Consider the following 15,728-nt stretch of genomic DNA (forward strand, 5'->3'; position numbering starts at 1 on the left):
AAATTTTCTTAGTGAAGTTTCAAGTCTAACAACTGTGTCATCTAATATCTCTTCTGTCAACACATTTCTATTCCTATCTGGCATTTTGTCTAGCACTGACCCTGTTGTTTTAATCTTATTTACCAAGTAATATATATATATATTTTGTCTGCTTGGAACTGGTTGTCTTGGAAATTTGAACTTCAGTTTTCTGTGACATTTTCTGGCAGGCTCATATTTTAAATTGAGTTGCACCAAACATACATGTTTTTCAGTAGCATACCTAACTTGAGCCATGTTGTACAATACCGAATGGTTTATTGAGAAATGCATTAACAGACACAGACAAAAGTGATTATTTTTGGTGGTAGTATGATGTCACCGACTACTTCGGCTGCATAGATGCGGCAAGCCGGGATCCAGCTGGCTGCTCACACAGCTGCTGCTTCTCCATCAAATAGGAAGTGGCGCACCCTGTGTGTGTGGTATAGGTGTTCAGTTTATGGAATGCAGTTACAAAAGTGTGTTGTACCTTTTACAAGAGAACAAGAAAGATATTCATAATCATAAAAGTGTGCCAATGGTGATAAAATTCTTTCATTAAATTTTGATTATGAATGCTTTAGTATTTTACTTACTGAGGCTGGAGTATTTAGTTAATTCGATGTTTGATAGATAGTATGAACTCGTTCACAAATTTAGTCCTCTCTGATAAAGAAATAACATGCTGTAGCATCCCCTGCCCACATACACACACAAATGTCAAATATGTTTTATACAGCTTATAATATCTTGTTGGTGTTTAACAAAAATCTGTTATCTGTGAGCATTCTGTAGGGTGACTAGTCATGCCAATAGTTCAAAAAAGAGTTCCCAGTTTTAAACCTTGAAATTTTAAAATAATGGGCATTTACAATTTTGAAAACTAATTTAATTCCACTCTCTTTCCACAACACTGGTATTATGTACATTATGAATACTCATATTTTAGAGAATGTGATATCTGTTGTGTACAGTTAATGTCAGAAAAGTCCTAATAAATAACACAATCTGGATGCCTTTTCTTTATTTTCACACAAATAATACATCTACATACTCTGCAGATTTTTGTTACCATTTAAGTTGGTAAACCCTTCTTCATTATTTGGTCATAAGTTCTGTCCATCTTCTTTGAGGCATAAAAATAATGGCAAATACCTCATGACAACTTAGTAGGCTGTCAGCAGGTTATGGGTTGCTTTCTTTAAGCCTGACAGATGTAGGTAATTCTTCCCGTGCTGTTGTGGTCATAACCACCATGATGTAGTCGTTGAAAAACAGGAAACTTTTAAATTGGCTTTTGCTTAACAAGTGGCTCAACTCCTTGTTTACTAGCTGATTATCATATCATTTGATAATGAAGGCACCCATCCAAAGTGATTTATAAATTCAGACATACTTTTATGCCATACAATCATTGTATTCCAGAATTGCCATGAACATTAATTTTCTCTTCTATCTTTAAGTAAGATTTGGCGTTTTCATGGCGGTGAGTCATAAGATAGCTGTCTTTTGGGTAGTGCCGGGACGATGACTTGCGCTTGTGTTGAACTCCGACATTAGCTTTTTGATTGACTGGTCAGATTCCTAATGATCGAGATGATTCTCGAAACATCGGTTCTTTTCGACCACTTGACGTGGCTGATTGCTCGAGAAGGCTTTCATTGAACGTAATCGCCGCAATATCTGTAGATCTTACTAGTCAAATTGCTTGAATGCAAGTCACCTTAAAACAAATGTTTGTTAAATATTCCACTAATGTGAACTTTGTTTCTGGTGTGTTTGAAGTCTACTGTTTCAACTTCATCTTTGTACTTTGAATTATTTTACGTTCAGAAGATAATTATAATAATAGCAGGAACGAAAGGGAAAGCTTCATGCAAGGAATTGTTTAATATTATTTCAACAGACGACTTCTAGCAGACTACACGGCGCAACTACCCAGAATACACCGCTGTGAAAACCTCAAAGCCTACATTTATTCCCTTCCTATGTTCTCTGCCATGAAAGTCCATCGTTTACCGTGTTCCTTATTCGTCGGCGACGTGTAATACAGTATTCGCGTACGACGTTTCGTATTTGGGTCTGCGGTGTAAATTGTGTGTTACAGTTAGAGTTGTATATTCTGTTCATCTTGTCGGACAACGTAAAACGCATAAAATTGATGGTAGTTATTCGCGTTTGTAATGGTGGACAGTAAAGAACAGTAGGTTAGGTCTTGTTAAATTATTCCTTACAGTAGTGCATTATTTCCACATAGTACGTTGTCACAGTTGGTTGACAGTAGTATTTGCTGTAGTTGATATAAAAGATATTAGTCCCTCAATGTGAATTACATATTCTCATCAGTGATCATTAAAAATACTAGATGTTGTTGAGCCACAAAATCATATGCCTACTGTTTCATGAGGTTTTCGATGAAGATGTTAAATTCTTAGGATGAAGAATTAACAATCTGAAGGGTACATCTCTCTACTGTTCCCCATTGTTTGTAAATTATTGCATAAATAATATTGTAGTATAACATTTCTTGTAATGTCCTTTGAAAAATTCCTGGACATGCAGCACAACCTCATGCCTCACATTACATCACTGCATTTTCCTACTTTGAAACTATGGTAGAATATTCCAGTGTACCACGGATTTTAATTTTATGAATTATTCTTATGAGCTAAAAATCAATTAGATATATGATTGATATATCTTTACTTTAAACCTTAACTAATACAAACTTACTTTTTATGTGAAGTGACCATTGCAGAGTTATGTTTATGTACGATATTGTGTAATGCAAAACCTGAAAATATTTGCAACTTGTGTTCCAAAATTCTTGTCGTCCCAGAATTATTTTTTGCATGCTATGAGAAGGGTATGTGGCTGACACTTGTGACAAGTTTCAAACAAATCTCAGATGCTACTTTTTTGCATTTAATTTCCAAGTTTTGAAACATGCAACTATTTATAACTCTGAAGCTTTACAAGTTGTGAAACATGTTTATATTTGGCCAGGAAAAAAATTGTTTTACAATGAGCTCTACTGTGTTTCAGTAAGTACATTACCAAGGGCATCAGTGTAAAGAGAAACCTCATGGATATGATTTTTAACATACTTTATTTCAAAGACCATTTGAGAGATATTTTTAAAAAACTGGGTAAAGATTGTGGCTTTGGGGCCAATATGTATATTAAATTTCGTCACAGTCCGAGATGGTTGGTTGTAAATTTAACTTTAAGATGCTTTGGTTTCCCATAGAACAACCCACATCTATTTAAAATACATAGTTGGCAAGATCTTTTGCAGGGGATGGCTATGTTGAAATAAGACAATTCCCTGAAAGGTTTAGGCTTATCCTATTTTCACAAGTTGTATCCTACTACAATTTCAATTTAGTGTAATGAAAGCACTGTCTTGTTAATATTGTGATAATCTTGTAGTGCTCATTGAGAAAACAGTTTTTCTGTTTCTATACCTAACTTTCCATGACTGTTGTCACGAGTATTTAGAATTACTTAAGTTGTATTGAAATGTTCATAATTGACCTGAACTTACCACTGGAGAGGCTTCTTTTTGCTTATTTTCAAATTTATTGCAGATCTTAAGCAGGATTTGTTTGTTGAAACCTAGGACATTTACAGTATACTTTGAACATTTATCACCAAAGAAAAATCCATTTGATCTGATTTTTGGATCATGCAGTACAATGACATCTTCATCTGTCAAGAAGAAAATTGTTGCTGTTTGTCAGATGACGGCAACAAACAGTAAAGAGGACAACTTGAGAACCTGTTTAGAATTGATAAAATCTGCAAAGAAAAGGGATTGCGTGGTATGTTGTAATTATAAATTAATGTGTGTGTTCTGTCTCCAACATCTGTTGTGTAAGTATGCTGAAAATTTATATATCTCAACCATGTTCAGATCTCATGTATGCTGGTAGGTGACATAATGTGTGATTGTTACTATAGGATTTTCAGTATTTTGCAATATACTATGAATCTGAAATACGTTAAAGGGTTTTTATTGTCTGCTCATTTCACAGTTGTGTATTGGTAGAGCTATTCATTATGCAGTAAAAGGAACAACACTGTGATACACCGTTGGACATCACGTGTCTGGATTGTCATGCATTTTATTTAATAAACCAGGAACAATGTAATCCTGGAGAAAAACACTAAATGTTTATTCAGTGGGCCTGTGCACAGATTCTGGGAATGTGGAAAAACACCAGTGATGTTTGAAATTAATTATTACAGATGATACTATAAGACAAATGTTTTTGAGTTTAGGGATTATGTGTTTTTGTGATATTCAGTGATAGACCTGTGTGTCAAATGATGCTTATGATAAGATTTAGGGCAAGAAACATTGATAAGAAAATTGTAACATTTCTAGAATTTTCCTGCAGTAAGACTGGGTACTCAATATGAAAAATGGTTACATAACCCAGTTTGGAAATATTCTACCAGAAGATCATCAAAATAACTTTTATTTATTTCAGATGGTTTTCTTGCCAGAAGCATGTGACTACATTGGTGAATCCAAAGCGCAAACATTGGCAATGGCAGAATCTTTGAATGGAGATTTAATTAAAGCATTTTGCAACTCTGCAAAGGAAAATGAAATTTGGTTGTCTTTAGGTGGAATACATGAGCAGGTAAGTTGCAGTGTTGAACAACCTGGTTTCAGTTATGACAGATTTGTTTTACCTCTGTTAAATATGAAATTCCCATCTTACTGATTAGTGCAACTGCATGATCAAAAGATAGGGTTTAAGACAACCCCTCGTTGTCTCAGTTAGGAAGAACACCTGTGTGTTGGTAAAATTTGAAGATTAGATGATCAGCTATTCACCTGGCTAAAAATTGACAGAGTTAAAGTTAAATATTTGTTTGTCTGTGTTCTGTAGGTGAGTGCTGAGAGTGTGGCAAACTCTCATGTTATAATTGATGGTAAGGGTGTTATCACTGCAGTGTACCGGAAAGCACACCTGTTTGACTTAAATATTCCAGAAAGAGGAATCAAATTGATGGAATCTGATTATGTTCTTCCTGGTCAAACAATTCTTCCACCGGTTGAAACACCTATTGGAAATCTGGGACTTTCAATTGTATCCTTTTGTGGCTCGTTTGTATTAAGTACCAGTGTTTTGAAATTTTACTTTTTGTAAATGGATGTATATACAGAATATAGTAACATGCTGTGTATATACACACAAGGTAATACAAAAATGACTGTGCATGTCTCCCCCCAGTTATGCCACCTTCAGCATTATTGTATACCAGAGTATTTTATTGTGTTTATTTCATTTGTATATTGTGTTCTGTTCTTTGTATGTATGTATATTTTTTTCCATTGACTCTGTAATTGGTTCTTGTAGCTGTTTACATAGCGTATTAAAATAAAGAATTGAATAATCATTATCTGTATCTTACACATGTGACATAAATTGATCTGAACCATTATATAATATATTTGTTGGTGAATTATACACTTCAGTTGGTAAATACAACAAATTATTTGTATTTATCTTAACTACACACCAGTGTTATGACATGCGCTTTCCAGAGTTGAGTTTAATATTAGCTAAAATGGGTGCTGATATTTTGACATTTCCATCAGCTTTCACATATGTTACTGGTGCAGCTCACTGGGAGACAATTCTTCGAGCTAGAGCAATTGAAAGCCAGTGTTATGTTATTGCTGCAGCACAAACTGGAGCACATAACAGCAAGAGGACTTCCTGGGGACATGCAATGGTACATAATATTACTTGTTCAGTATTTGTATATAGACTATCTTACTGCCAGCAGAACATGCTGAAATAAAATAAATATTATGTGCACATACAGTGGAACCTATTTAAAAGAAAATTCCAAAATCTGGTATCCTAATAGATTAAGTAACCTCCAAAACAGGTGGTCAAGACCCATAGACTGGGTTATAGGGCCACAGATGATAAGTCTTGTGTAATCTACAATATGATGTGGGGTTTGTCTGTTATATTGGGAATGGGAGAGGTTAATGTTCAGCGATCTGTGAGAATATTCTTTGAGTTTTGGTACATTCACCTATTTCAACCAATTGAAAAACTTCCTAGCAAGTTTTAACCTATAATTTTATAATTATATAAGACAACATCAGGAGAATGAATAACTGATTGTCCCAGTCCAATGACTTCAAATGTATTCGAACATGATGATGGCCACATTGGGCTGAAACATGTAGTTCAAAGTAATAGACTAAATTGTAGGTGTGTGAAAGTGAGTGACAAAATCAACAAGATAAGAATTTTTACATACAATTACATCAGTGTTCTCATTTACATTTATTGACAGTTTAGTTTTCAAAGAGGCTTTTCCATCAAATATTTGTTCTTCATTTCAGATTCTCTTTAACTTCCCATAAATCAGAGTTTTACAACCTTTAATCTTTGGTGATTGCTTTCATGCTGAACCTTTGCTTCACTTGTTTCAATTAATTTGTATTCAAGTCTAACACATTTTTCTTTTTGCGGCCTGCTGTTACAAATAGACAATTTCACAGCAGATTATTACAGATATCTAATCCAGTCCTTATCAGTTTTAAAACAAGATAGAATTTTCTGCAAAAAACAACTAATGAGACTCGTGTAATAATTTCAAACAGAAGACGAGTCACCACAGATTTATTCCAGAATCTGCAGTGTGAACCTAAAGTAAGGGACAATTTTTCAGCGTTTCCTATACTTCTTTTTCCATTATCTTTCTCATCAGAACAGAAAAATATTCAGAAATGAAAGGTTTATATTTTAAACAGCTTTTGCTGTGTGTGTTTGCCCTTTCTATTTTAGAGTTAATGGGAAATTTATGTAAGTAATTTGCATTCAGTGTATTGTGATAAAACAAAGCTCATCATTCTCTCAAGTAGAATTTATTTTCATTTCATGAGAATTTTAATGCCTGCTTGGCAATAATTTGCTGGCAACCCAATCCATTTTATGTGAATCAACAACTTGGGGAATGTATGAGCCAAGAAGTTTTATAGCAATTAGTTGTCATTTGAGGTCAAAACAGGTATGGGATTTAGAGTGTTTATTATTGCCTAACTCTGATTTCACAGTATAATTTTCTTATATTTAATCTGTAAAATTTGTATATTTGCAGTTTCTAAATTGTTATTTAGGTTGTGGATCCATGGGGGAATATAGTTGCTCAGTGCTCTGAAAAAACAAACATTGCAACAGCTGAAATCAGTCTAGATTATGTCCAGAATGTACGGACATCAGTACCTGTTTGGAAGCATCGCCGAAATGACTTGTATAAGGCATTAATTCCGGAAAGGTTGCTTGAAGATCAGCAGGAATACAGACTTGGTCACTCGGTTGTGAATACACATAATATAATCTATAAAACAGCAAATACTCTGGCATTTGTAAGTCACAAAAGTGTTGTTCCTGGACGTATCCTTTTTAAAGAAAGGTTCAAGAATACCTTTTGTTTGTGAATTAGTAATTTTGTGTTGTACCTAGAATTGGCACTTCTGATGGATATTTTGTTTCTCCCAGCCTCTAAAGGTGAGTTCTGAGTGGAGGCCTTAAAAGAAGCCACAAACCCTCTACCCACCATTCGCTTTTAGCCTGTTACTCCCACAGTTCTTATTTAGTGCTACATAATTTGAACAGTTAATAATCCATCTCTCTTTACTGTTCAACCTTTCTGCAGTTCATTCATTGTCATAAATGAACAAAATATACAAACAGTGAGTTACACAGAAGAAAACTGTTCATATTTAGTAACTGACAGAATTTGAATCTGGCAAACAGTAATCACGTAGCACAGAACTGTAGAACTGCTGTGCTGTAGAATTGGCTGGCTCCAGACAGGAGCCTTTAATTTTCTTCCGTAGTCCTATTTTACATGAAGTTCAAGATGTTTACCATCATTTTGTCACAATACAAGCTTAGATACTAAGCTCCCGTTAAGTTTAACTTAAACTTAGAGGCCTCAAAATGTATTTGTCAGAATGAAAGTTTTCTTGGATAAAAATTTGTGATCATGCGCATGCACATTTTGATGACATTAATATACTTTTATGCATGAGTACACACTGCGGAATTTATTCCTTAAGGCGAAGGAAGTAATTTTCTTCCAGTCACATCTCTGTCCTACCATCTGTATATTTCATCTACAGATCCATTTCATGGATTTTGATTAAATTTGGTATCAAAGATATGCAACAAGGGCCAAAAAACTTTTTCTTCTGGCCTCTGCATCCAGACTGATCCTGGCACCCCCACCCAGCCTTCTCCTATCTAGTGGGTACTGGGGGGTCCATTCTGCAGGGAAGAAGCATGGCCAAGGCATGATGTTGACCCCCATCTAGTGCTGAGGTCAAGAATATACCTCTTCCACTTTCCCCAAGCACCTTTACAGCACGTGCCAAGGACAGCTTTACTAGATACGTAACCAAAGTTCCCAGCTATGTTTAATTTTGCTGGACTTTAAACTTCACATGGGGGCATAGGTGTATTTTTTAATTTTTATTTTATTAACGCCAAATTAAAAATTATCTGGAATACCTCCCCTATCACTTTCTTTTATTTTGTCCCACATCTTCTAAAAATTAATTTGACTGTAGAGAACAGTTTATACTGCATATTGTTGTGTCTCCATTTTTTCACTAAACTTTAACTTTTGCCACATTTAAATTTGCTGTATCCTGATACTGTCACATCACTGCATTTAAATGTCCTTCATATGCTGTACCTCAGTATGTTAAGCAGAGGACATTTAGAAGCTTCATGTTGGGGGAAATGTCATGTTAGTTTTGTATTAATAAATTAATGTAATTAAATGAATCTTTAATTTACAATAAATTGGTGAGAAGTCCTTGGCCAAGTGAAAATAGGGCCCATAACCTTCAGCCTTTGTATATTGCTATACAGCCTTAACTGCCATGTGAACTTGTCTAAACATATTAGAAAGTAGAAATGCTTATCTGTGTTCAGTATAAGTGTCTGGTTTGGCAGTAAGAATACTAGTCGTTTGTGTATAAAAGCATAAGGAAGTTCAGAAATGTACATGAGTATGGAGTCAAGTATAATTATTTATTAAATCTAAATCCATATACTTCTTAACTACAAACTTAGATGTATTGGTGATGCCTTTGCGTCATGTATCAAGACTCTCAGACTTGAACAGTGAAGAATTATTTGATCTGTTTTCTGTTGTCGAGAAAGTTCAGAATGCCTTCGAAGCATGCTACAGTGTTTCTGCAAATACAGTGTACCTTAAAGATGAGTGCAATGTAAGTTAAGATAACATGTGATACTCACTTCATCCATTCTTTTCTTTTTATCTTAACTATTGGTGATATTTTCTTTCACACTTTAGAAGATTATCTACATTATGTAAATATCTAAATATATTTCAGGGGAAACAGTAGTAATGATTGCCTTTCTCACTCATAAAACCATTTTGCAATATAACACCAGTATTTCTGAAGGTGTAAAAATGTGCAATCATGTAGGGCTTAGGCTTTTGTGAGCTTTATTTACTTATGGCCTCTGCTACATAGGCCTAATATATCAAGAAGCTGGCTGTCATAGCATTTCTGTCAGCAAAAATTCAGTTGTCGCCTTCTTTATTTTACTTGCAGGTGACATGACACATCCCGCAAACATCTTAAACCAGAAATTAGCCTTGCAGTTTACCTCTCACCAAGCAATTCTATGTCATTTACATGTAGAATTGATGGGCATGGCTGTAATGGACATATTTCCGTGTGGTTCTTACATTCTCTAAGCCACTCATTCTTCCATCATCCCTTAAATTATTCATTGGGTACATTCATTGCTAATGAACTCAATAGTTAGAACATCATTGTTAAGCTTCATGTATTATTTGACATTTTTATTGCAGGCCAAAAGATAAGGTTGTATTTCACGCAATGCACTGTCAATTCCTTAAGAATTTATCTCTTTGTTTACAGCACCTGCATGTCCATGTATTGCCAAGAAGACTTAATGATTTCCCAGAAAATGACATGATATATGAGCTTTTGCAGAAATATTATGAAACGCCTGCAGTCGTTTCAGGTTCAGGTGATATGGTTCAGAATGTGGAAGTCTTGCGATCATATTTGAATACCTCATAATACAGAGATTCCAGACATTTCTGTTTTGCATATTTCTACCATATTTTCAAGTCAATTTTATACACCACCAGACAGATATATAATAAAATTTAGGTGATGTGCTTACATATTATATGCAGCTGTGATTGTTATAAATGTACTTAATTACACTGGTGATGGTGCTGCAAAAATCTGTGCTGTAGTGACGGAGAAGAAGAACTTTGAACATCTTAGGGATATTATCTTTCGTAGGACTCAAGGAGGGTACTTTTCAGGATAACCTGAGGAAGTGCATTTGATAGAAAACTGATGTTAAATTCATGTATTGAGTTGATACAGGAACATTTTAGCTTGTGTTTGGATTTCATGTAACATTATCTCTCAGACTTGTTAAACAAAGGTAATCTGCCTCCCCTTTCAAATTGCTGTGTAGCAGGTCTCAGTCAGGTGATGCTCAGAGGTCTGTCAGTCTGACCAGCAGCCCTGTAATACATAAGTTTGTATTTCCCCTTCCCATACAATAAAGTTTAAAGAAGGGTAAAAGGAGGTAATATTATCTTCATTTACAACTTGAAGAGTGGAAGGACATCTTTGAATGTTTGTAATCCATTAAATATCTCACAGTAAGGATCATGTTGAGCTATTTTCATCTACTTAACCTGTAACTATGAATAAAAGTAGTAAGTAAAGTAAAGTTTGTCACACCATACGCCATGTAGGCGCTTGGGGGGAGTGGAGGTATTGCTCCTCTCTTCCTTGACCTCGGCACTAGAGGGGGGTGAGTGGTCAGCATCACGCCCCGGCCGGCTTTACCCCCGGGAAAGGACCCCGGTACCCATTGGATAGGAGGCTGGGTTTATAAATTACAGTTTTTTACTTTGTTTAGCAGAATGGATGGCGAAAGATTTCAGACTGAACAACAGCAACAGAATATCCTAAAACTTTCTACTGCTGTCACTTCGTTCAGTTGAATTTTAGATCATACCAAATATTGTCACTGACCATTAGGCGTTGAAGTGACCCATACTATTACCTGTGACATATGTTGGTATTATCTTTGGATATAACCAACTCAACGTACCGGTTATATGGTCGGAACCCGAAGGCCGTCATAGCAAGCTTTATTGTCGTATGCTGTGGTGTGCAAGTTGATAATTATGGCAGAATTACTGTTGGACTCTAAAATAAGGGTGTGGGTATTTTTACCCATAGTTGTTATAACATTTTTAGTTGGGGTGGTGAGGCATTATGTATCAATTTTGCTTTCATCAAAGAAGAAGGTTGAGTTGCAGCAAGTGCAAGACAGGTAATGGAGATTCGAGTTTACTTGTTACTATATTGTAGCTAAGGAATTTTGAGTTTAGTAGATTATATCTGGAACTGAACTTAATTCGGAGTAACTGTTTTTAATAATTAGAAGTTCCGTTTTTCTTTTAATTTTTTTCATCTGCAACAAATACTCTAAAGAAGTTGCAGTAAATGTATGTTACATGCTGATAGGTTAGTGAATAGCCGACTTTTTGTATTAACATTTGGTTCGCTACTGTGAAATGTTTGGGTTGTCTTGTTCGGGAATGAGCAGTATTGCTTGTAGCTATATTTATTTAGTTCTTTATTCATAGAACTAGCTTTACACATGTGTGGTTTTGCTTTGAGATATGTTAACCTCATCTAAATTGTATGTTTCTCACTAAATTGTGTATATCTGCTATAAAGTTTGAACAAGGAGAGTAAAGTATATTTACATGTTTTTTTGACGTAAATACGTCTATATGGAAGGGTCATTTGGCAAAACAGCGTTAGGAAAATGTGTAAGATCCATACCAACAATGTGTAAATATGGACCGACATTGGTCAGTTTTTATATGAACTCCTGCGTGCATAACTATGCTTTACTCCTTTACCTAAGAAACTAATTGTTATGTCATCTATTTATTCGGCCTTGTTGTGTTTCATTACTGCTGCCAACAATCCGCTTTCGTTATTGCGGAAAGAGCTGAGCTGTGAATCGCTTGTAGAAGTGCGTCGTAGAGTAGATAATATTGTGCTGTTAAAAACGTTTTAGAATATCACAAGTACTTATCTTGTATAAGAATTATTAAGAAATCTGTGATACTGGCATCCACTCTCTCCATTTTAGTTTTGATTAAATTGATCGTTGCCAGTGGACATGGTGGTCTCTTACAATTGAACAAAGTTTGAGATAGGGGATATAAAGAGATGTTTTCAATTATGGCCACAGAAGGTCGTAATACAATGCCCATAATATTGGCAGGAGATTTTAACATTGATTTAAAGAAGGAGGAAAATCAAAGCTTTGTCACATTTATGGAGGAAACATTTGGCTTAATGTTGATGTCAGATCCTCAATGTAGTACTACTAGATCAAAATCTTGCACGAAATGTTGATACTCTAAAGTGTACAAATTTTATAATATATTTCAGCTACCACAGACCCATCTTAAGCGTAACTAATTCAAGTTGATTAAGCAATGTCTTAATCAAACTATTTACTCAATTGTAAAGCATGTATAAAGGGAATATTTAGAATAAAGCTAATATATAAACTTCCTTTCATTGTATTTATTGCCTAAAAATAATTTAAATACAAAGACGTATTTACATCAGATTCTCCGGAACCGTGGTTCCACTGTCAATTTTTGTAAGGTCCACACAGAAAGTGTTATTGAGAGATGGCCTTTGATATTATATAAGGCATTTCTGTTCCGAAGTTTCCATGTGCTGTGTGAAGTTGGCTATATATAGAGAAACTGTATTGAAGTTTGATTGTAGCTTGTATAGATAGTCATTATTTTACTTCTTTAAAATTGTTTTCATTATTTTTCAGTCAAGTTATAATCAGGTCTCGCAGTCTGAGGGAACATGGGAATTACATTCCAAAACAGTCATTTCTAATGAGACGCCACTTTTTCAACAGTGAAGAATCAGGTTATTTTAAAACCCAAAAGCGTGTAGCTGTTAATCAGAATCCAATGACAGACCCAAGTATGATGACAGATATGTTGAAAGGCAATGTGACCAATGTTCTGCCCACGATTGTCATTGGAGGTTGGATCAACTGGATGTTTTCTGGGTTTGTTACAAGTGAGTTAACTTTATTTTTATGAGTGAGTTCATATGTAAAAAAGAAATGCTCAGTGACAAAGAATGAAAATTGCGATATGTGTGTGTATTGCAACGTGGTGGAACAACTGTTTTAGTATACTGCTGAATATCTTTGCAGCTGATAAATTTAGAGAACCTAAACTGTTCCCCTCAGGACCAAATTTTAATAAACTTCAAAATGCCATTGAGAAATTGAAACTGCCTGCCATCGTCATTTTAATTCCGTCTAAATTGATGTAAGCTGATGTGATGCTTTAGGGATAGGCACACTCACATTCTCTGTTTGGAAGTAGAAAGAATTTCCACTGGAATGCAAAGAATTCCTTATTGTCCATATTTATAAAATGGAACGTGAAACTACTTGAGGTTATAGTAATTTTTGAAGAATTTCTGTTTTGTCACTTTCATACGTTTTATCCGCTACTCTTTGCACACACACAATAAGCTTCTCAGAAAGCACCCATACACCAGGGTGTTTGTGAAATATGTCTCTTAATCTGAGTCAGCAAGAACACATCATGCGTTTGAAAACAGAATATGCAAGAAAATATTTACATTCGGGCCATGCGATGGTGAGCTGGAATATTGAGGATATTACAGAATGAGAGACTTCATGAGTCATACGATCGATGTGGTCTATGAAACTAGTGGAATTAAGGAGAGTGCAATTAGCTGGATGTGTGGCTTGAATGGAGAAGACAGAATTGTGTAAAGAATTTTGATGGGAAGTTCTGAGCAAGTAGGCAGTAAGCACCTCTGAAATGTCAGTAAGCTCACTGGCCGCCCTCACCGAGGTCTCTCATGGCTTTCTTCAGTTTCTTTTGGAAAATGCTAATACAGTACTTTTAACATGAAATAGGCCATTACAATGTCATTGTGATTTGTATTCATTGAACTGTCACACAGCACAGACATTTGAAAGAACGTACGTTCAGAAAAGGAGTGTTATTGAAGTATGTTAGATGCAGAGATTTGAGAAATCTAAGTTTTAATAGAATTTTTGTGATTTCTTTTAGCAAAAGTTCCTTTCCCATTGACACTGAGGTTCAAGCCAATGTTGCAGAGAGGAATTGAACTTCTTTCACTCGATGCTGCTTGGGTGTCGTCCGCATCTTGGTATTTTCTGAATGTGTTTGGTTTGCGCAGTATTTATACCCTTGTTCTTGGTGAAAACAATGGTAAGGTTAAGTTTTATTTTGTGTGAGAATGCTTTCTGATCTGATTTGCTATTGAGCAGTTTGGTGGCAGACTTTTATTTGAAAGGTACTGGGTTCCAATCTTGGTGAGGTTAATTACAGGTTTGTCGTTTTTCCCTTCATCTGCCCAGGCAAATGTTGAAGTGGTACTTTCAAGTAGGTCATCACAACCTCCTTCCAAATTCTTACTTACTAATCTTGACCATTATTCCGTCTTGTATTGTACAAACATCGCAGTTAAAAGAGTGTCATCACATAACCCGAGAATCAATCAAAGTCTCATTTCCCATAGACAATAATTCTCGTGGTTTTAACGTGCATATCTTCGTGTAAATTAAAACTCGTAATTTGGTTGAATTTGCCATTGATAGGAAATCACCCCTGAACGGGTGTGGCTCACTGACGGAGCACATACCTTTTTTTCATGAGGAAATTTGTTTGAATCTTATCTGATGCACTTATTTCTGTGGGTTTATTGATTTTCCTCAGTTACTGTAAAGCTAATGTTGTGATTGGACCTTCACATTCCTTTTCCTTTCAAATGTTTCTTTGGTGATACTGTGACAACAACAACTTTTTAAAAGTATGCTTTTTTATTTACAGACTTTTTGTATGTTCTTGTGTACTCGATTTAAATGTAAAGCTGATGGTTGATATATATATATCAGCGTGAAATATTTTGGCGTGTTACTTGTGCATAGTTTACAACTGATAATGACATATTTTTTCCTACTTACTAGAATTTCAGTAATGGCGTTTTTGCAATCGTTTGTCCTTAGCTGCCGATCAAGCCCGACACCTTCAAGACCAGATGTCTGGTGCGGCAATGGCAATGCCTCCTGACCCAAAAGCTGCTTTCAAAGCAGAGTGGGAAGCTCTTGAAATATGTGAACACCATTGGGCTCTTGCGAACATAGAAAATGAGATTTTGGGTTTAGCAGGACCTTTTGCTGACAGCATGTATCACCAGAATAAAGTTGAATGATGATATCTCTAATTTTGTTTCCAATTTATTACTGCAATGAGCGGCGTGCCGAGTCCGCTAGAGAAATGAGAGGTGATTCTCAAACAGATCACAGATTAACAATTAATCCAGTTTCAATTTCGTCTGTTGCTGAAGCGAGTGTTTTTTAAAATAAGAAGTGATTAGAAGATGATCGTTAGTATAATGTTGCTCGCCATTATTTTGTAACTGAATTACAGCGGTGAAATGAAGATGATGAGATCAAACTGAATGAGCATCCTGTTCAAAAAAAATTTTGAGTTTAAACATC

At 35.3% G+C, this 15,728-nt stretch overlaps 2 protein-coding genes across 13 annotated transcripts; both read left to right on the plus strand.

Annotated features, from left to right (window-relative positions):
- Positions 1–1,329: 1,329 nt before the first annotated feature.
- Positions 1,330–10,678, plus strand: LOC110831155 (deaminated glutathione amidase). 12 transcript variants are annotated; one of them, XM_087343782.1, is made up of 8 exons: positions 1,330–1,794; positions 3,612–3,845; positions 4,518–4,673; positions 4,926–5,126; positions 5,563–5,775; positions 7,181–7,457; positions 9,147–9,304; positions 9,989–10,678. In XM_087343782.1, the coding sequence occupies exons 2-8, from the start codon at positions 3,720–3,722 to the stop codon at positions 10,151–10,153; spliced, it is 1,296 nt and encodes a 431-aa protein (XP_087199908.1). In that variant the 5' UTR covers positions 1,330–1,794; positions 3,612–3,719; the 3' UTR covers positions 10,154–10,678. The 12 variants fall into 12 exon arrangements, with proteins under 12 accessions (XP_087199908.1, XP_087199915.1, XP_087199904.1 ...); XM_087343789.1 differs by having other exon boundaries at positions 1,706–1,794; positions 3,716–3,845; XM_087343778.1 differs by lacking the exon at positions 1,330–1,794 and adding an exon at positions 1,839–2,224 and having other exon boundaries at positions 3,644–3,845.
- Positions 10,679–11,106: 428 nt separating this feature from the next.
- Positions 11,107–15,451, plus strand: EMC3 (ER membrane protein complex subunit 3). Its single transcript, XM_022066842.2, has 4 exons — positions 11,107–11,438; positions 12,981–13,237; positions 14,275–14,436; positions 15,234–15,451. The coding sequence occupies exons 1-4, from the start codon at positions 11,290–11,292 to the stop codon at positions 15,437–15,439; spliced, it is 774 nt and encodes a 257-aa protein (XP_021922534.1). The 5' UTR covers positions 11,107–11,289; the 3' UTR covers positions 15,440–15,451.
- Positions 15,452–15,728: the final 277 nt, after the last annotated feature.

Source organism: Zootermopsis nevadensis, unplaced genomic scaffold, assembly GCF_977971745.1.
Source record: "Zootermopsis nevadensis isolate Lab colony 2312 unplaced genomic scaffold, Znev_1.0 Znev_ptg000006l, whole genome shotgun sequence".
Taxonomy (NCBI): Eukaryota; Metazoa; Arthropoda; class Insecta; order Blattodea; family Termopsidae; genus Zootermopsis; species Zootermopsis nevadensis.

Excerpts from the sequence above, each read along its gene's own strand:
- LOC110831155 (XM_087343777.1), top strand. Across the intron at positions 5,127-5,562 it reads GAAATCTGGGACTTTCAATT|TGTTATGACATGCGCTTTCC; the intron begins GTATCCTTTTGT and ends ACTACACACCAG. Across the intron at positions 9,305-9,988 it reads ACCTTAAAGATGAGTGCAAT|CACCTGCATGTCCATGTATT; the intron begins GTAAGTTAAGAT and ends CTTTGTTTACAG.
- EMC3 (XM_022066842.2), top strand. The coding sequence starts at position 11,290 with ATGGCAGAATTACTGTTGGACTCTAAAATAAGGGTGTGGGTATTTTTA. Across the intron at positions 11,439-12,980 it reads TTGCAGCAAGTGCAAGACAG|TCAAGTTATAATCAGGTCTC; the intron begins GTAATGGAGATT and ends ATTATTTTTCAG. Across the intron at positions 13,238-14,274 it reads GTTTTCTGGGTTTGTTACAA|CAAAAGTTCCTTTCCCATTG; the intron begins GTGAGTTAACTT and ends GATTTCTTTTAG.